Source organism: Scyliorhinus torazame, chromosome 11 (assembly GCF_047496885.1).
Source record: "Scyliorhinus torazame isolate Kashiwa2021f chromosome 11, sScyTor2.1, whole genome shotgun sequence".
Lineage (NCBI taxonomy): Eukaryota > Metazoa > Chordata > Chondrichthyes > Carcharhiniformes > Scyliorhinidae > Scyliorhinus > Scyliorhinus torazame.
In genome coordinates, this window is record NC_092717.1 from 253,422,043 (window position 1) to 253,444,896 (window position 22,854).

The window sequence follows — 22,854 nt, forward strand, 5'->3', positions numbered from 1 at the left end:
AGGGATGTGCAGGTTAGGTTATGGGATTACATGATTGGGGCGGAATGGATGGACATGGGTAGGGTGATCTTTCAAAGGTTTGGTGCAGACTCGATGGGCCGAATGGCCTCCTTCTGCATTGTAGGAATTCTGTGATTCTATGAAAAGGACGAGCAGCAGATACCTGGGAACCCCACCACCTGGAGGGTCCCCTCCAATCCACTCTCCACCTGACTTGGAAATATATCGCCGTTCCTCCACTGTCGCTGGGGCAACATCCTGGAACTCCTGGCCAATATGTATCCTCGATCAACACCAACAAAAACACAACATAATTCAGTTAGTTTCAACATAAGTATAGAAAAGGACAAAGAGGAGTGAAAGTTAAGAAGTGACTAATGTAGATGTATTCCTCCCAGTAAATTGCACTTTTATTATACCTAAGGTGCTATGCACTTTTTAAAAGTAAAAAATGCATCCGATATCTGTCACAACTTTGCTGAACTATACTCATGATTTTGTAAAGTTTCTAGTTGCTGTTTTTATGCTCTTTATAATTGCCGTTGTAATAAATAGCTTTTCTTTATGCAATTTTATCATTTCCTCTCATTTGCAGATCAATGTTTGTGCAAAATTAAATAAATTGTGGTCAGGCAAATTTTACAAAGCTGAGGAGTGATTTAGAAAAGTGGATGGATACAGGGACATGAAGGTGAATCAGTGTCACAGCAGCGGGGCAATTCAATGGGCAGATTGAAGGGCTTCAGAGTAAACGTCATCCCTCAAAGAAAAAATATAGAGCCTCTGGGATGTCCCAACGAGTACAGACCCAGAGTCCTCAATCGTTCCTCATACGACAAGTTCTTCATTCCAGGGATCATTCTTGTGAACTTCCTCTGGACCCTTTCCAAGGCCAGCACATCCTTCCTTAGATACGGGGCCCAAAACTGCTCACAATACTCCAAATGGGGTCTGACCAGAGCCTTATACAGCCTTAGAAGTACATCCCTGGTCTTGTATTCTAGCCTTCTCACCATGAACGCTAACATTGCATTTGTCTTCTTAACTGCCGACTGAACCTGCACGTTAACCTTAAGAGAATCGTGAACAAGGACTCCCAAGTCCCTTTGTGCTTCTGCTTTCCGAAGCATTTCCCCATTTAGAGAATATGGGATGAGAATAGGTGCCTGATGGCTGACACAAAGACGATGGGCCGAAGGACCTCTTTGCATTGCTGGTAATTCTATGACTCTATAATGCAGGAGAGAGTAGTGCCCATTTTTCAAAAAGGTAACCTGTGTGTGGAGAATGTGGATATGGATTTTAATTCATACTTTATGAGCAGTGAGTGAGTTTAGGGTGTGGGGTGGGGTTGAGAGATAGGGGGCGGGGGGGTGAGGGGGGCGGTGTTCAGTGATATGGGGACTGGGTGAGCCTGACGGATAAGGGCAGTGGGTTGTCTTGAGGGAAATGGGTTCAGGGATATCGGGAGTGAGTAGGGTTCATGTTTGCAAAAGTAATGGGATTTTGGACGGAATGCTCCTGCTCGGCTGAGCTTGCTAATGAATAAAAACAGACACCATCCTGGTTAAATTGCGTTTCTTCAATGTTTTGTTTTAGTCTCGAATGGGAAGCCAGAGTGATGCTGTCGCCATCCAATCGATCCGGAACATGCGAGGGAATGGTTTCTGTGTTGACTGTGATACACCAAGTACGTATTCTGCAGGATGGAACTCAGACACAGTGCAGGATGGTCAGGGTAACACAGCGCAGGTCTGTTACAAGACCCGCAGCGCAGGCCTGTTACGAGATCAACAGCGCAAGCCTGTTACAAGATCCGCAGAGCAGGTCTGTTACAGGACCCATAGTGCTGGTCTGTTACGGGATCCACGGCGGAGGCCTGTTACAAGATCCGCAGAGCAGGTCTGTTACAAGATCCGCAGAGCAGGTCTGTTACGAGACCAACATCAGAGGCCTGTTACAGGACCCATAGCGCAGGTCTGTTACGAGACCACGGTGCAGGTCTGTAAGGACATAAGAACTAGGAATTGGCAATTCGGCCTCTCGAGCCCGCTCGACCATTCAATACGATCTTGGCTGATCAAATCTTGGCCGTCACTCCACTGCCCTGCCCGTTCTCCATAACCCTTCAACCCATTAATTTAAAATCTGTCTATCTTCTCCTCAAATTTATTCACCGTCCCAGCATGCACCGCACTCTGGGGCAGCGAATTCCACAGATTCACATTGAGAGAAGTAATTTCTCCTCAAATCTGTTTTAAATTTGTTACCTCTTATCCTGAGATTATGACCTCTCGTTCTAGAATGTTCCACAAGAGGCAGCATCAGCTCCACGTCTACTTTATCCAGACCTTTTAGCATCTTGTATAGCTCGATTAGATCTCCCTCATTCTTCTAAACTCTCGAGAGTATCAGCTTAAACTGCTCAATCTCGACATTACATAAGAACTAGGAGCAGGAGTCGGCCATCTGGCCCCTCGAGCCTGCTCCACCATTCAACGAGATCATGGCTGATCTTTTGTGGACTCAGCTCCACTTTCCCGCCCGAACACCACAACCCTTAATCCCTTTATTCTTCAAAAAACTGTCTATCTTTATCTTAAAAACATTTAATGAATGAGCCTCGACTGCTTCACTGGGCAAGGAATTCCATAGATTCTCAACCCTTTGGGTGAAGAAGTTCCTCCTAAACTCAGTCCTAAATCTACTTCCCCTTATTTTGACACTATGCCCCCTAGTTCTGCTTTCCCCGACCAGTGGAAACAACCTGCCCACATCTAGAACATAGAACATAGAACGATACAGCGCAGTACAGGCCCTTCGGCCCACGATGTTGCACCGACATGGGAAGTCAAAAAACAAAAGCCATCTAACCTACACTATGCCATTATCATCCATATGTTTATCCAATAAACTTTTAAATGCCCTCAATGTTGGCGAGTTCACTACTGTTGCAGGCAGGGCATTCCACGGCCTCACCACTCTTTGCGTAAAGAACCTACCTCTGACCTCTGTCCTATATCTATTACCCCTCAGTTTAAGGCTATGTCCCCTCGTGCTAGCCATTTCCATCCGCGGGAGAAGGCTCTCACTGTCCACCCTATCTAACCCCCTGATCATTTTGTATACCTCTATTAAGTCTCCTCTTAACCTTCTTCTCTCTAACGAAAATAACCTCAAGTCCATCAGCCTTTCCTCATAAGATTTTCCCTCCATACCAGGCAACATCCAGGTAAATCTCCTCTGCACCCGCTCCAAAGCCTCCACGTCCTTCCTATAATGCGGTGACCGGAACTGTACGCAATACTCCAAATGCGGCCGTACCAGAATTTTGTACAGCTGCAACATGACCTCATGACTCCGGAACTCAATCCCTCTACCAATAAAGGCCAACACTCCATAGGCCTTCTTCACAACCCTATCAACTTGGGTGGCAACTTTCAGAGATCTATGTACATGGACACCTAGATCCCTCTGCTCATCCACACTTCCAAGAACTTTACCATTAGCCAAATATTCCGCATTCCTGTTATTCCTTCCAAAGTGAATCACCTCACACTTCTCTACATTAAACTCAATTTGCCACCTCTCAGCCCAGCTCTGCAGCTTATCTATGTCCCTCTGTAACCTGCTACATCCTTCCGCACTGTCGACAACACCACCGACTTTAGTGTCGTCTGCAAATTTACTCAATCACCCTTCTGCGCCCTCCTCTAGGTCATTGATAAAAATGACAAACAGCAACGGCCCCAGAACAGATCCTTGTGGTACGCCACTTGTAACTGAACTCCATTCTGAACATTTCCCATCAACCACCACCCTCTGTCTTCTTTCAGCTAGCCAATTTCTGATCCACATCTCTAAATCACCCTCAATCCCCAGCCTCCGTATTTTCTGCAATAGCCTACCGTGGGGAACCTTATCAAACGCTTTACTGAAATCCATATACACCACATCAACTGCTCTACCCTCGTCTACCTGTTCAGTCACCTTCTCAAAGAACTCGATAAGGTTTGTGAGGCATGACCTACTCTTCACAAAGCCATGCTGACTATCCCTAATCATATTATTCCTATCTAGATGATTATAAATCTTGTCCCTTATAATCCCCTCCAAGACTTAATACCCACAACAGACGTGAGGCTCACCGGTCTATAGTTGCCGGGGTTGTCTCTACCCCCCTATTTGAACAAAGGGACCACATTTGCTATCCTCCAGTCCTCTGGCACTATTCCTGTAGCCAATGATGACATAAAAATCAAAGCCAAAGGCCCAGCAATCTCTTCCCTGGCTTCCCAGAGAATCCTAGGATAAATCCCATCAGGCCCCGGGGACTTATCTATTTTCAGCCTGTCCAGAATTGCCAACACCTCTTCCCTACGTAACTCAATGCCATCTATTCTAATAGCCTGGGTCTCAGCATTCTCCTCCACAACATTCTCTTTTTCCTGAGTAAATACTGACGAAAAATATTCATTTAGTATCTCGCCTATCTCTTCAGACTCCACACAAAACTTCCCATCCCTGTCCTTGACTGGCCCTACTCTTACCCTAGTCATTCTTTTATTCCTGACATACCTATAGAAAGCTCTTGGGTTTTCCTTGATCCTACCTGCCAAATACTTCTCATGTCCCCTCCTTGCTCGTCTTAACTCTCTCTTTAGATCCTTCCTCGCTACCTTGTAACTATCAAGCGCCCCAACTGAAACTTCACACCTCATCTTCACATAGGCCTCCTTCTTCCTCTTAACAAGAGATTCCACTTCTTTGGTAAACCACGGTTCCCTCGCTCGACGCCTTCCTCCCTGCCTGACCGGTACGTACTTATCAAGAACACGCAGTAGCTGTTCCTTGAACAAGCTCCACATATCCAGTGTGCCCAACACTTGCAGCCTACTTCTCCAACCTATCCCCCCCAAGTCATGTCTAATGGCATCATAATTGCCCTTCCCCCAGCTATAACTCTTGCCCTGCGGGGTATACTTATCCCTTTCCATCACTAACGTAAACGTCACCGAATTGTGGTCACTGTCCCCAAAGTGCTCACCTACCTCCAAATCTAACACCTGGCCTGGTTCATTACCCAAAACCAAATCCAATGTGGCCTCTCCTCTTGTTGGCCTGTCAACATATTGTGTCAGGAAACCCTCCTGCACACATTGTACAAAAAATGACCCATCTAATGTACTCGAACTATATCTTTTCCAGTCAATATTTGGAAAGTTAAAGTCTCCCATAATAACTACCCTGTTACTTTCGCTCTTATCCAGAACCATCTTCGCCATCCTTTCCTCTACATCCCTAGAACTATTTGGAGGCCTATAGAAAACTCCAAACAGGGTGACCTCTCCTTTCCTGTTTCTAACCTCAGCCCATACTACCTCGGAAGAAGAGTCCCCATCTAGCATCCTCTCCGCCACCGTAATACTGTTTTTGACTAGCAGCGCCACACCTCCCCCTCTTTTGCCTCCTTCTCTGAGCTTACTAAAACACCTAAACCCCGGAACCTGCAACAACCATTCCTGTCCCTGCTCTATCCATGTCTCCGAAATGGCCACAACATCGAAGTCCCAGGTACCAACCCATGCTGCCAGTTCCCCTACCTTATTTCGTATACTCCTGGCATTGAAGTAGACACACTTCAAACCACCTACCTGAACACTGGCCCCCTCCTGTGAAGTCAAATCTGTGCTCCTGACCTCTATACTCTCAATCTCTCGTACCCTAAAACTACAATCCAAGTTCCCATGCCCCTGCTGCATTAGTTTAAACCCCCCCAAAGAGCACTAACAAATCTCCCCCCCAGGACATTTGTGCCCCTCAGGTTCAGATGTAGACCATCCTGCCTGTAGAGGTCCCACCTTCCCCAGAAAGAGCCCCAGTTATCCAGAAATCTGAATCCCTCCCGCCTGCACCATCCCTGTAGCCACGTGTTTAATTGCTCTCTTTCCCTATTCCTCATCTCATTATCACGTGGCACGGCAACAACCCAGAGATAACAACTCTGTTCTCGTTCTGAGCTTCCATCCTAGCTCCCTGAAAGCCTGCCTGACATCCTTGTCCCTTTCCTACCTATGTCGTTAGTGCCAATGTGGACCACGACTTGGGGCTGCTCCCCCTCCCCCTTAAGGACCCGGAAAACACGATCCGAGACATCACGTACCCTTGCACCTGGGAGGCAACATACCAAACGTGAGTCTTTCTCGCTCCCACAAAATCTCCTATCTGTGCCCCTGACTATCAAGTCCCCAATTACTAATGCTCTGCTCCTCTCCCCCCTTCCCTTCTGAGCAACAGGGACAGACTCTGTGCCAGAGGCCCGTACCCCATGGCTTACCCCTGGTAAGTCCCCCCCCCCCACAAGTATCCAAAGCGGTATACTTGTTACTCTATCCTATCTATTCGCTTCATAATTTTATATGTTTCTATAAGATCCACCCTCATCCTTCTAAATTCCAACGAGTACAGTCCCAGTCTACTCAACCTCTCCACGTAATCCAACCCCTTCAGCTCTGGGATTAACCTAGTGAATCTCCTCTGCACACCCTCCAGTTCCAATACGTCCTTTCTCAAGTAAGGAGACCGAAACTGAACACAATACTCTAGGTGTGGCCTCACTAACACCTTATACAATTGCAGCAGAACCTCCCTAGTCTTAAACTCCATCCCTTTAGCAATGAAGGACAAAATTCCATTTGCCTTCTTAATCACCTGTTGCACCTGTAAACCAACTTTTTACAACTCATGCACTAGCACACCCAGGTCTCTCTGCACAGCAGCATGTTTTAATATTTTATCATTTAAATAATAATCCTTTTTGCTGTTATTCCTACCAAAATGGATAACCTCACATTTATCAACATTGTATTCCATCTGCCAGACCCTAGCCCATTCACTTAACCTATCCAAATCCCTCTGCAGACTTCCAGTATCCTCTGCACTTTTTGCTTTACCACTCATCTTAGTGTCGTCTGCAAACTTGGATACATTGCCCTTGGTCCCCAACTCCAAATCATCTCTGTAAATTGTGAACAATTGTGGGCCCAACACTGATCCCTGAGGGACACCATTAGCTACTGATTGCCAACCAGAGAAACACCCATTAATCCCCACTCTTTGCTTTCTATTAATTAACCAATCCTCTATCCATGCTATTACTTTACTCTTAATGCCATGCATCTTTATCTTATGCAGCAACCTTTTGTGTGGCACCTTGTCAAAGACTTTCTGGAAATCCAGATGTACCACATCCATTGGCTCCCCGTTATCTACCGCACTGTTAATGTCCTCAAAAAATTCCACTAAATTAGTTAGGCACGACCTGCCCATTATGAACCCATGCTGCGTCTGTCCAATGGGACAATTTCCATCCAGATGCCTCGCTATTTCTTCCTTGATAATAGATTCCAGCATCTTCCCTACTACCGAAGTTAAGCTCACTGGCCTATAATTATCCGCTTTCTGCCGACCTCCTTTTTTAAACAGTGGTGTCACGTTTGCTAATTTCCAATCCGCCGGGACCACCCCAGAGTCTAGTAAATTTTGGTAAATTATCTCCAGTGCATTTGCAATTTCCCTAGCCATCTCTTTTAGCACTCTGGGATGCATTCCATCAGGTCCAGGAGACTTGTCTACCTTTAGCCCCATTAGCTTGCCCATCACTACCTCCTTGGTGATAACAATCCTCTCAAGGTCCTCACCTGTCATAGCCTCATTTCCATCAGTCACTGGCATGTTATTTGTGTCTTCCACTGTGAAGACCGACCCAAAAAACCTGTTCAGTTCCTCAGCCATTTCCTCATCTCCCATTATTAAATCTCCCTTCTCATCCACTAAAGGACCAATATTTACCTGAGCCACTCTTTTTTGTTTTATACTCTTCTTTGTTTTATATACATTCTCCCCATGTCTGTGTGGGTTTCACCCCTTAACCCAAAGATGTGCAGGGTAGGTGGATTTGCCACACTAAATTGCCCCTTAATTGGAAAAAAATAATTGGGTACCCTAAAAATTTTTTTTAAAACTGTTCAATCTCTCTTCATAGAAAACCCATCATCTCTAGAATCAACCAAGTGAACCTCCTCTGATTCATGTTCTACACTTATTCACGTCAAACTCCATCTGCTAAATTTAGGCCGTCTCTGCCAACTATCCATATCCACTTGTAAATTTCTTATTTCCTTAATCGCAATTTATTATCCCACCTACTTTAGATCCTTCTGCAAATTTGGGCACAGGACTGTATTGAGACTCACCGTGCAGGACTGTATTGAGACTCACTGCACAGGACTGTATTGAGACTCACTGCACAGGACTGTATTGAGACACACTGCGCAGGACTGTATTGAGACTCACCGCACAGGACTGTATTGAGACTCACTGCACAAGACTGTATTGAGACACACTGCACAGGACTGTATTGAGACTGACTGCACAGGACTGTATTGAGACTCACCGCACAGGACTGTATTGAGACACACCGCACAGGACTGTATTGAGACACACCGCACAGGACTGTATTGAGACTCACCGCACAGGACTGTATTGAGACTCACCGCACAGGACTGTATTGAGACTCACTGCACAGGACTGTACTGAGACACACTGCACAGGACTGTATTGAGACTCACCGTGCAGGACTGTATTGAGACACACTGCGCAGGACTGTATTGAGACGCAGCATGCAGGACTGTATTGAGACTCACCGTGCAGGACTGTATTGAGACTCACTGCACAGGACTGTATTGAGACACACCGTACAGGACTGTATTGAGACTCACTGCACAGGACTGTATTGAGATTCACTGCACAGGACTGTATTGAGACTCACTGCACAGGACTGTATTGAGACTCACTGCACAGGACTGTATTGAGACTCACCGCACAGGACTGTATTGAGACACACCGCACAGGACTGTATTGAGACTCACTGCACAGGACTGTATTGAGACTCACTGCACAGGACTGTATTGAGACTCACTGCACAGGACTGTATTGAGACTCACTGCACAGGACTGTATTGAGACTCACCGTGCAGGACTGCATTGAGACACACTGCGCAGGACTGTATTGAGACGCACCGTGCAGGACTGTATTGAGACTCACCGTGCAGGACTGTATTGAGACTCACTGCACAGGACTGTATTGAGACTCACCGCACAGGACTGTATTGAGACTCACCGCACAGGACTGTATTGAGACTCACCGTGCAGGACTGCATTGAGACACACTGCGCAGGACTGTATTGAGACGCACCGTGCAGGACTGTATTGAGACTCACCGTGCAGGACTGTATTGAGACTCACTGCACAGGACTGTATTGAGACTCACCGCACAGGACTGTATTGAGACTCACCGCACAGGACTGTATTGAGACACACCGTACAGGAGTGTATTGAGACTCACTGCACAGGACTGTATTGAGACACACCGCACAGGACTGTATTGAGACTCACTGCACAAGACTGTATTGAGACTCACCGCACAGGACTGTATTGAGACTCACTGCACAGGACTGTATTGAGACTCACCGCACAGGACTGTATTGTGACTCACTGCGCAGGACTGTATTGAGACTCACCGCACAGGACTGTATTGAGACACACCGCACTGGACTGTATTGAGAATCACCGCACAGGACTGTATTGAGACTCACCGCACAGGACTGTATTGAGACACACCGTACAGGACTGTATTGAGACTGCGCAGGACTGTATTGTGACTCACTGCACAGGACTGTATTGAGACTCACCGCACAGGACTGTATTGAGACTCACCGCACAGGACTGTATTGAGACTCACTGCACAGGACTGTATTGAGACTCACTGCACAGGACTGTATTGTGACTCACCGCACAGGAGTGTATTGAGACTCACTGCACAGGACTGTATTGAGACTCACTGCACAGGATTGTATTGTGACTCACCGCACAGGACTGTATTGAGACTCACTGCACAGGACTGTATTGTGACTCACTGCGCAGGACTGTATTGAGACTCACCGCACAGGACTGTATTGTGACTCACTGCGCAGGACTGTATTGAGACTCACCGCACAGGACTGTATTGAGACACACCGCACTGGACTGTATTGAGAATCACCGCACAGGACTGTATTGAGACTCACCGCACAGGACTGTATTGAGACACACCGTACAGGACTGTATTGAGACTGCGCAGGACTGTATTGTGACTCACCGCACAGGACTGTATTGAGACTCACCCCACAGGACTGTATTGAGACTCACTTCACAGGACTGTAATGAGACTCACCGCACAGGACTGTATTGAGACTTACCGTGCAGGACTGTATTGAGACTCACCGCACAGGACTGTATTGTGACTCACCGCACAGGACTGTATTGAGACACACCGCACAGGACTGTATTGAGACTCACTGCACAGGACTGTATTTAGACTCACTGCACAGGACTGTATTGAGACACACCGCACAGGACTGTATTGTGACTCACCGCACAGGACTGTATTGAGACACACCGCACAGGACTGTATTGAGACACACCGCACAGGACTGTATTGTGACTCACTGCGCAGGACTGTATTGACACTCACTGCACAGGACTGTATTGAGACACACCGCACAGGACTGTATTGCGACTCACCGCACAGGACTGTATTGAGACTCACCGTGCAGGACTGTATTGAGACTCACCGCACAGGACTGTATTGAGACTCACCGCACAGGACTGTATTGAGACTCACTGCACAGGACTGTATTGAGACACACCGTGCAGGACTGTATTGAGACTCACTGCACAGGACTGTATTGAGAAACACTGCACAGGACTGTATTGAGACTCACTGCACAGAACTGTATTGAGACTCACTGCACAGGACTGTATTGAGACTCACCGCACAGGACTGTATTGAGACTCACTGCACAGGACTGTATTGAGACTCACCGCACAGGACTGTATTGAGACATACTGCACAGGACTGTATTGAGACTCACTGCACAGGACTGTATTGAGACACACCGTACAGGACTGTATTGAGACTCACTGCACAGGACTGTATTGAGACATACTGCACAGGACTGTATTGAGACTCACCGCACAGGACTGTATTGAGACATACTGCACAGGACTGTATTGAGACTCACTGCACAGGACTGTAATGAGACTCACCGCACAGGACTGTATTGAGACTCACTGCACAGGACTGTATTGAGACACACCGTACAGGACTGTATTGAGACTCACTGCACAGGACTGTATTGAGACTCACTGCACAGGACTGTATTGAGACTCACCGCACAGGACTGTATTGAGATTCACTGCACAGGACTGTATTGAGACATACTGCACAGGACTGTATTGAGACTCACTGCACAGGACTGTATTGAGACACACCGTACAGGACTGTATTGAGACTCACTGCACAGGACTGTATTGAGACATACTGCACAGGACTGTATTAAGACTCACTGCCCAGGACTGTATTGAGACACACCGTGCAGGACTGTATTGAGACTCACTGCACAGGACTGTATTGAGACACACCGCACAGGACTGTATTGAGACTCACTGCACAGGACTGTATTGAGACACACCGCACAGGACTGTATTGAGACTCACTGCACAGGACTGTATTGCGACTCACCGCACAGGACTGTATTGAGACTCACCGTGCAGGACTGTATTGAGACTCACCGCACAGGACTGTATTGAGACTCACCGCACAGGACTGTATTGAGACTCACTGCACAGGACTGTATTGAGACACACCGTGCAGGACTGTATTGAGACTCACTGCACAGGACTGTATTGAGAAACACTGCACAGGACTGTATTGAGACTCACTGCACAGAACTGTATTGAGACTCACTGCACAGGACTGTATTGAGACTCACCGCACAGGACTGTATTGAGACTCACTGCACAGGACTGTATTGAGACTCACCGCACAGGACTGTATTGAGACATACTGCACAGGACTGTATTGAGACTCACTGCACAGGACTGTATTGAGACACACCGTACAGGACTGTATTGAGACTCACTGCACAGGACTGTATTGAGACATACTGCACAGGACTGTATTGAGACTCACCGCACAGGACTGTATTGAGACATACTGCACAGGACTGTATTGAGACTCACTGCACAGGACTGTAATGAGACTCACCGCACAGGACTGTATTGAGACTCACTGCACAGGACTGTATTGAGACACACCGTACAGGACTGTATTGAGACTCACTGCACAGGACTGTATTGAGACTCACTGCACAGGACTGTATTGAGACTCACCGCACAGGACTGTATTGAGATTCACTGCACAGGACTGTATTGAGACATACTGCACAGGACTGTATTGAGACTCACTGCACAGGACTGTATTGAGACACACCGTACAGGACTGTATTGAGACTCACTGCACAGGACTGTATTGAGACATACTGCACAGGACTGTATTGAGACTCACTGCCCAGGACTGTATTGAGACACACCGTGCAGGACTGTATTGAGACTCACTGCACAGGACTGTATTGAGACACACCGCACAGGACTGTATTGAGACTCACTGCACAGGACTGTATTGAGACACACCGCACAGGACTGTATTGTGACTCACCGCACAGGACTGTATTGTGACTCACCGCGCAGGACTGTATTGAGACTCACCGTGCAGGACTGTATTGAGACTTACTGCACAGGACAGTATTGTGACTCACTGCACAGGACTGTATTGAGACTCACCGCACAGGACTGTATTGAGACTCACTGCGCAGGACTGTATTGAGACTCACTGGACAGGATTGTATTGAGACACACCGCACAGGACTGTATTGAGACTCACTGCACAGGACTGTATTGAGACACACCGCATAGGGGTGTATTGAGACTCACCGCACAGGACTGTATTGAGACTCACCGCACAGGACTGTATTGAGACACACCACACAGGGCTGTATTGAGACTCACCGCACAGGACTGTATTGTGACTCACTGCACAGGACTGTATTGAGACTCACTGCACAGGACTGTGTTGAGACTCACCACACAGGACTGTATTGAGACTCACCGCACAGGACTGTATTGAGACTCACCGTGTAGGACTGTATTGAGACACACCGCACAGGACTGTATTGAGACTCACCGTGCAGGACTGTATTGAGACTCACCGCACAGGACTGTATTGAGACTCACCACACAGGACTGTATTGAGACACACCGCACAGGACTGTATTGAGACTCACCGCACAGGACTGTATTGTGACTCACCGCACAGGACTGTATTGAGACTCACCGCACAGGACTGTATTGAGACTCACCGCACAGGACTGTATTGAGACACACCGCACAGGACTGTATTGAGACTCACCGCACAGGACTGTATTGAGACTCACCGCACAGGACTGTATTGAGACTCACTGCACAGGACTGTATTGAGACTCACAGCACAGGACTGTATTGAGACTCACTGCACAGGACTGTATTGAGACTCACCGCACAGGACTGTATTGAGACTCACCGCACAGGACTGTATTGAGACACACAGCACAGGACTGTATTGAGACTCACCGCACAGGACTGTATTGAGACTCACTGCACAGGACTGTATTCAGACTCACCGCACAGGACTGTATTGTGTCTCACCGTGCAGGACTGTATTGAGACTCACTGCACAGGACTGTATTGAGACTCACTGCACAGGACTGTATTGAGACTCACCGCACAGGACTGTATTGAGACATACTGCACAGGACTGTATTGAGACTCATTGCACAGGACTGTATTGAGACTCACCGCACAGGACTGTATTGAGACACACCGCACAGGACTGTATTGAGACTCACTGCACAAGACTGTATTGAGACACACTGCACAGGACTGTATTGAGACTCACTGCACAGGACTGTATTGAGACTCACCGCACAGGACTGTATTGAGACACACCGCACAGGACTGTATTGAGACACACCGCACAGGACTGTATTGAGACTCACCGCACAGGACTGTATTGAGACTCACCGCACAGGACTGTATTGAGACATACTGCACAGGACTGTATTGAGACTCACTGCACAGGACTGTATTGAGACTCACTGCACAGGACTGTATTGAGACTCACTGCACAGGACTGTATTGTGACTCACCGCACAGGACTGTATTGAGACACACCGCACAGGACTGTATTGAGACTCACCGCACAGGACTGTATTGAGACACACCGCACAGGACTGTATTGTGACTCACCGCACAGGACTGTATTGAGACACACCGCACAGGACTGTATTGAGACACACCGCACAGGACTGTATTGAGACTCACTGCACAGGACTGTATTGAGACTCACTGCACAGGACTGTATTGAGACTCACTGCACAGGACTGTATTGAGACTCACCGCTCAGGACTGTATTGAGACTCACCGCACAGGACTGTATTGTGTCTCACCGCACAGGACTGTATTGAGACTCACTGCATAGGACTGTATTGAGACTCACTGCACAGGACTGTATTGAGACTCACCGCACAGGACTGTATTGAGACTCATTGAACAGGACTGTATTGAGACTCACTGCACAGGACTGTATTGAGACTCACTGCACAGGACTGTATTGAGACTCACTGCACAGGACTGTATTGAGACTCATTGCACAGGACTGTATTGAGACTCACCGCACAGGACTGTATTGAGAGTCACCGCACAGGACTGTATTGAGACTCACTGCACAGGACTGTATTGAGACTTACTGCACAGGACTGTATTGTGACTCACCGCACAGGAGTGTATTGAGACTCACTGCACAGGACTGTATTGAGACTCACTGCACAGGATTGTATTGTGACTCACCGCACAGGACTGTATTGAGACTCACTGCACAGGACTGTATTGTGACTCACTGCGCAGGACTGTATTGAGACTCACCGCACAGGATCGTATTGTGACTCACTGCGCAGGACTGTATTGAGACTCACCGCACAGGACTGTATTGAGACACACCGCACTGGACTGTATTGAGAATCACCGCACAGGACTGTATTGAGACTCACCGCACAGGACTGTATTGAGACACACCGTACAGGACTGTATTGAGACTGCGCAGGACTGTATTGTGACTCACTGCACAGGACTGTATTGAGACTCACCGCACAGGACTGTATTGAGACTCACCGCACAGGTCTGTATTGAGACTCACTGCACAGGACTGTATTGAGACTCACTGCACAGGACTGTATTGTGACTCACCGCACAGGAGTGTATTGAGACTCACTGCACAGGACTGTATTGAGACTCACTGCACAGGATTGTATTGTGACTCACCGCACAGGACTGTATTGAGACTCACTGCACAGGACTGTATTGTGACTCACTGCGCAGGACTGTATTGAGACTCACCGCACAGGACTGTATTGTGACTCACTGCGCAGGACTGTATTGAGACTCACCGCACAGGACTGTATTGAGACACACCGCACTGGACTGTATTGAGAATCACCGCACAGGACTGTATTGAGACTCACCGCACAGGACTGTATTGAGACACACCGTACAGGACTGTATTGAGACTGCGCAGGACTGTATTGTGACTCACCGCACAGGACTGTATTGAGACTCACCCCACAGGACTGTATTGAGACTCACTTCACAGGACTGTAATGAGACTCACCGCACAGGACTGTATTGAGACTTACCGTGCAGGACTGTATTGAGACTCACCGCACAGGACTGTATTGTGACTCACCGCACAGGACTGTATTGAGACACACCGCACAGGACTGTATTGAGACTCAGTGCACAGGACTGTATTGAGACTAACTGCACCGGACTGTATTGAGACTCACCGCACAGGACTGTATTGAGACTCACCGCACAGGACTGTATTGAGACTCACCGTGCAGGACTGTATTGAGACACACCGCACAGGACTGTATTGAGACTCGCTGCACAGGACTGTATTGAGACTCACTGCACAGGACTGTATTGAGACTCACCGTGCAGGACTGGATTGAGACACACCGCACAGGACTGTATTGAGACTCACTGCACAGGACTGTATTGAGACTCACCGCACAGGACTGTATTGAGACTCACCGCACAGGACTGTATTGAGACTCACTGCACAGGACTGTATTGAGACACACTGCACAGGACTGTATTGAGACTCACCGTGCAGGACTGTATTGAGACACGCTACACAGGACTGCATTGAGACTCACTGCACATGACTGTATTGAGACACACCGCACAGAACTGTATTGGGACTGCGCAGGACTGTATTGAGACTTACTTCACATGACTGTATTAAGACTCACCGCACAGGACTGTATTGTGTCTCACCGTGCAGGACTGTATTGAGACACACCGTGCAGGACTGTATTGAGACACACCGCACAGGACTGTATTGAGACTCACCGCACAGGACTGTATTGAGACTCACCGCACAGGACTGTATTGAGACTCACCGCACAGGACTGCATTGAGACTCACCGCACAGGACAGTATTGGGACTGCGCAGGACTGTATTGAGACTCACCGCACAGGACTGTATTGAGACACACCGCACAGGACTGTATTTAGACAGCGCAGGACTGTACTGAGACTCACTGCACAGGACTGTATTGGAACTGCACAGGACTGTATTGAGACTCACTGCACAGGACTGTATTGAGACACACCGCACAGGACTGTATTTGGACTGCGCAGGACTGTACTGGGACTCACCGCACAGGACTGTATTGGGACTGCGCAGGACTGTATTGGTACTGCCCAGGACTGTACTGAGGCTCACTGCACAGGACTGTATTGAGACACCGCACAGGACTGTATTTGGTCTGCGCAGGACTGTACTGAGACTCACCGCACAGGACTGTATTGGGACTGCGCAGGACTGTATTGCAACTGCACAGGACTGTATTGAGACTCACTGCACAGGGCTGTATTGAGACACACCGCACAGGACTGTATTTGGACAGCGCAGGACTGTACTGAGACTCACCGCACAGGACTGTATTGGAACTGCACAGGACTGTATTGAGACTCACTGCACAGGACTGTATTGAGACACACTGCACAGGACTGTATTTGGACTGTGCAGGACTACTGGGACTCACAGCACAGGACTGTATTGGGACTGCGCAGGACTGTATTGGGACTGCAGAGGACTGTATTGAGACACACTGCACAGGACTGTATTGGGACTGCGCTGGACTGTACTGAGACACACTGCACAGGACTGTATTGAGACACACCGCACAGGACTGTATTGTGACTCACTGCACAGGACTGTATTGTGACTCACCACATAGGACTGTATTGAGACACACCGCACAGGACTGTATTGAGACTCACCGCACAGGACTGTATTGAGACACACCGCACAGGACTGTATTGAGACTCACTGCACAGGACTGTATTGAGACTCACTGCACCGGACTGTATTGTGTCTCACCGTGCAGGACTGTATTGAGACACACCGCACAGGACTGTATTGAGACACACCGCACAGGACTGTATTGTGACTCACCGCACAGGACTGTATTAAGACTCACCGTGCAGGACTGTATTGAGACTCACCGCACAGGACTCTATTGAGACTCACTGCACAGGACTGTATTGAGACTCACTGCACAGAACTGTATTGGGACTGCGCAGGACTGTATTGAGACTTACTTCACATGACTGTATTAAGACTCGCCGCACAGGACTGTATTGTGTCTCACCGTGCAGGACTGTATTGAGACACACCGTGCAGGACTGTATTGAGACACACCGCACAGGACTGTATTGAGACTCACCGCACAGGACTGTATTGAGACTCACCGCACAGGACTGTATTGAGACTCACCGCACAGGACTGTATTTAGACTCACTGCACAGGACTGTATTGAGACTCACCGTGCAGGACTGTATTGAGACTCACCGTGCACGACTGTATTGAGACTCACCGCACAGGACTGTATTGAGACACACTGCACAGGACTGTATTGAGACTCACCGTGCAGGACTGTATTGAGACACAGAGCACAGGACTGTATTGAGACTCACCGTGCAGGACTGTATTGAGCCTCACCGCACAGGACTGTATTGAGACGCACTGCACAGGACTGTATTGAGACTCACCGCACAAGACTGTATTGAGACACACCGCACAGGACTGTATTGAGACTCACCGTGCAGGACTGTATTGAGACACACTGCACAGGACTGTATTGAGACACACCGCACAGGACAGTATTGAGACTCACTGCACAGGACTGTATTGTGACTCACTGCACAGGACTGTATTGTGACTCACTGCACAGGACTGTATTGTGACTCACTGCACAGGACTGTATTATGACTCACTGCACAGGACTGTATTGAGACTCACTGCACAGGACTGTATTGAGACTCACTGCACAGGACTGTATTGTGACTCACTTCACAGGACTGTATTGAGACTCACCGTGCAGGACTGTATTGAGACTCGCCGTGCAGGACTGTATTGTGACTCACCGCACAGGACTGTATTGAGACTCACCGCACAGGACTGTATTGAGACTCACCGCACAGGACTGTATTGAGACTCACTGCACAGGACTGTATTGTGACTCACCGCACAGGACTGTATTGAGACACACCGCACAGGACTGTATTGAGACATACTGCACAGGACTGTATTGAGACTCACTGCACAGGACTGTATTGAGACACACCGTACAGGACTGTATTGAGACTCACTGCACAGGACTGTATTGAGACTCACTGCACAGGACTGTATTGAGACTCACCGCACAGGACTGTATTGAGACACACCGCACAGGACTGTATTGTGACTCACTGCACAGGACTGTGTTGAGACTCACCGCACAGGACTGTATTGAGACTCCCTGCACAGGACTGTATTGAAACTCACTGCACAGGACTGTATTGAGACACACCGCACTGGACTGTATTGAGAATCACCGCACAGGACTGTATTGAGACTCACCGCACAGGACTGTATTGAGACACACCGTACAGGACTGTATTGAGACTGCGCAGGACTGTATTGAGACTCACCGCACAGGACTGGATTGAGACTCACCCCACAGGACTGTATTGAGACTCACTTCACAGGACTGTATTGAGACACACTGCACAGGACTGTATTGAGACTCACCGTGCAGGACTGTATTGAGACACGCTACACAGGACTGCATTGAGACTCACTGCACATGACTGTATTGAGACACACCGCACAGAACTGTATTGGGACTGCGCAGGACTGTATTGAGACTTACTTCACATGACTGTATTAAGACTCACCGCACAGGACTGTATTGTGTCTCACCGTGCAGGACTGTATTGAGACACACCGTGCAGGACTGTATTGAGACACACCGCACAGGACTGTATTGAGACTCACCGCACAGGACTGTATTGAGACTCACCGCACAGGACTGTATTGAGACACACCGCACAGGACTGTATTGAGACTCAGTGCACAGGACTGTATTGAGACTAACTGCACAGGACTGTATTGAGACTCACCGCACAGGACTGTTTTGAGACTCACCGCACAGGACTGTATTGAGACTCACCGTGCAGGACTGTATTGAGACACACCGCACAGGACTGTATTGAGACTCACTGCACAGGACTGTATTGAGACTCACTGCACAGGACTGTATTGAGACTCACCGTGCAGGACTGGATTGAGACACACCGCACAGGACTGTATTGAGACTCACTGCACAGGACTGTAATCAGACTCACCGCACAGGACTGTATTGAGACTCACCGCACAGGACTGTATTGAGACTCACTGCACAGGACTGTATTGAGACACACTGCACAGGACTGTATTGAGACTCACCGTGCAGGACTGTATTGAGACACGCTACACAGGACTGCATTGAGACTCACTGCACATGACTGTATTGAGACACACCGCACAGAACTGTATTGGGACTGCGCAGGACTGTATTGAGACCTACTTCACATGGCTGTATTAAGACTCACCGCACAGGACTGTATTGTGTCTCACCGTGCAGGACTGTATTGAGACTCACCGTGCAGGACTGTATTGAGACACACTGCACAGGACTGTATTGAGACTCACCGCACAGGACTGTATTGTGTCTCACCGTGCAGGACTGTATTGAGACACACCGCACAGGACTGTATCGAGACTCACCGCACAGGACTGTATTGAGACTCACCGCACAGGACTGTATTGAGACTCACCGCACAGGACTGCATTGAGACTCACCGTGCAGGACTGTATTGAGACTCACCGCACAGGACTGTATTGAGACTCACTGCACAGGACTGTATTGAGACACAGTGCACAGGACTGTATTGAGACTCACTGTGCAGGACTGCATTGAGACACGCTACACAGGACTGCATTGAGACTCACTGCACATGACTGTATTGAGACACACCGCACAGAACTGTATTGGGACTGCGCAGGACTGTATTGAGACTTACATCACATGACTGTATTAAGACTCAACGCACAGGACAGTATTGGGACTGCGCAGGACTGTATTGAGACTCACCGCACAGGACTGTATTGAGACACACCGCACAGGACTGTATTGAGACTCACCGCACAGGACTGTATTGAGACACACCGCACAGGACTGTATTTAGACAGCGCAGGACTGTACTGAGACTCACTGCACAGGACTGTATTGGAACTGCACAGGACTGTATTGAGACTCACTGCACAGGACTGTATTGAGACACACCGCACAGGACTGTATTTGGACTGCGCAGGACTGTACTGGGACTCACCGCACAGGGCTGTATTGGGACTGCGCAGGACTGTATTGTGACTCACCGCACAGGACTGTATTGAGACTCACCGCGCAGGACTGTATTGAGACTCACCGTGCAGGACTGTATTGAGACTCACCGCACAGGACTGTATTGAGACTCACCGCACAGGACTGTATTGAGACACACCGCACAGGACTGTATTGAGACTCATCGCACAGGACTGTATTGAGACTCACCGCACAGGACTGTATTGAGACTCAACGCACAGGACTGTATTGAGACTCACTGCACAGGACTGTATTGAGACTCACCGCACAGGACTGTATTTAGACTCACTGCACAGGACTGTATTGAGACTCACCGTGCAGGACTGTATTGAGACTCACCGTGCAGGACTGTATTGAGACTCACCGCACAGGACTGTATTGAGACACACTGCACAGGACTGTATTGAGACTCACCGTGCAGGACTGTATTGAGACACACAGCACAGGACTGTATTGAGACTCACCGTGCAGGACTGTATTGAGACTCACCGCACAGGACTGTATTGAGACACACTGCACAGGACTGTATTGAGACTCACCGCACAAGACTGTATTGAGACACACCGCACAGGACTGTATTGAGACTCACCGTGCAGGACTGTATTGAGACACACTGCACAGGACTGTATTGAGACACACCGCACAGGACAGTATTGAGACTCACTGCACAGGACTGTATTGTGACTCACTGCACAGGACTGTATTGAGACTCACTGCACAGGACTGTATTGAGACTCACTGCACAGGACTGTATTGTGACTCACTGCACAGGACTGTATTGAGACTCACCGTGCAGGACTGTATTGAGACTCGCCGTGCAGGACTGTATTGTGACTCACCGCACAGGACTGTATTGAGACTCACCGCACAGGACTGTATTGAGACTCACCGCACAGGACTGTATTGAGACTCACTGCACAGGACTGTATTGTGACTCACCGCACAGGACTGTATTGAGACACACCGCACAGGACTGTATTGAGACATACTGCACAGGACTGTATTGAGACTCACTGCACAGGACTGTATTGAGACACACCGTACAGGACTGTATTGAGACTCACTGCACAGGACTGTATTGAGACTCACTGCACAGGACTGTATTGAGATTCACCGCACAGGACTGTATTGAGACACACCGCACAGGACTGTATTGTGACTCACTGCACAGGACTGTATTGAGACACACCGCACAGGACTGTATTGAGACTCACTGCACAGGACTGTATTGAGACTCACTGCACAGGACTGTATTGAGACTCACCGCACAGGACAGTATTGTGACTCACCGCACAGGACTGTATTGAGACACACCGCACAGGACTGTATTGTGACTCACTGCACAGGACTGTATTGAGACTCACTGCACAGGACTGTATTGAGACTCACCGCACAGGACTGTATTGAGACTCACCGCACAGGACTGTATTGAGACACACCGCACAGGACTGTATTGTGACTCACTGCACAGGACTGTATTGAGACTCACTGCACAGGACAGTATTGAGACTCACTGCACAGGACTGTATTGAGACTCACCGCACAGGACTGTATTGAGACTCACTGCACAGGACTGTATTGAGACTCACTGCACAGGACTGTATTGAGACACACCGTGCAGGACTGTATTGAGACTCACTGCACAGGACTGTATTGAGACTCACCGCACAGGACTGTATTGAGACTCACCGCACAGGACTGTATTGAGACTCACCATGCAGGACTGTATTGTGACTCACCGCACAGGACTGTATTGAAAATCACTGCACAGGACTGTATTGAGACTCACCGCACAGGACTGTAATAAAACTCACCGCACAGGACTTATTGTGACTCACCGCACAGGACTGTATTGAAACTCACTGCACAGGACTGTATTGAGACTCACCGCACAGGACTGTATTGAGACTCACCGTGCAGGACTGTATTGAAACTCACCGCACAGGACTTATTGTGACTCACCGCACAGGACTGTATTGAAACTCACCGCACAGGACTGTATTGTGACTCACTGCACAGGACTGTATTGTGACTCACTGCACAGGACTGTATTGAAACTCACCGCACAGGACTGTATTGAAACTCAC

General features: G+C 48.5%; 1 protein-coding gene across 2 annotated transcripts in view; it reads left to right on the forward strand.

Annotated features, from left to right (window-relative positions):
* agap3 (ArfGAP with GTPase domain, ankyrin repeat and PH domain 3) overlaps positions 1 to 22,854 on the forward strand; it is a 1,400,505-nt gene that overhangs the window by 1,214,795 nt on the left and 162,856 nt on the right. For both annotated transcript variants that reach the window (XM_072468572.1, XM_072468571.1), the window contains exon 13: positions 1,600 to 1,690. In XM_072468572.1, the coding sequence (XP_072324673.1) occupies positions 1,600 to 1,690 (91 nt within the window). The remainder of the gene's footprint in view (positions 1 to 1,599; positions 1,691 to 22,854) is intronic.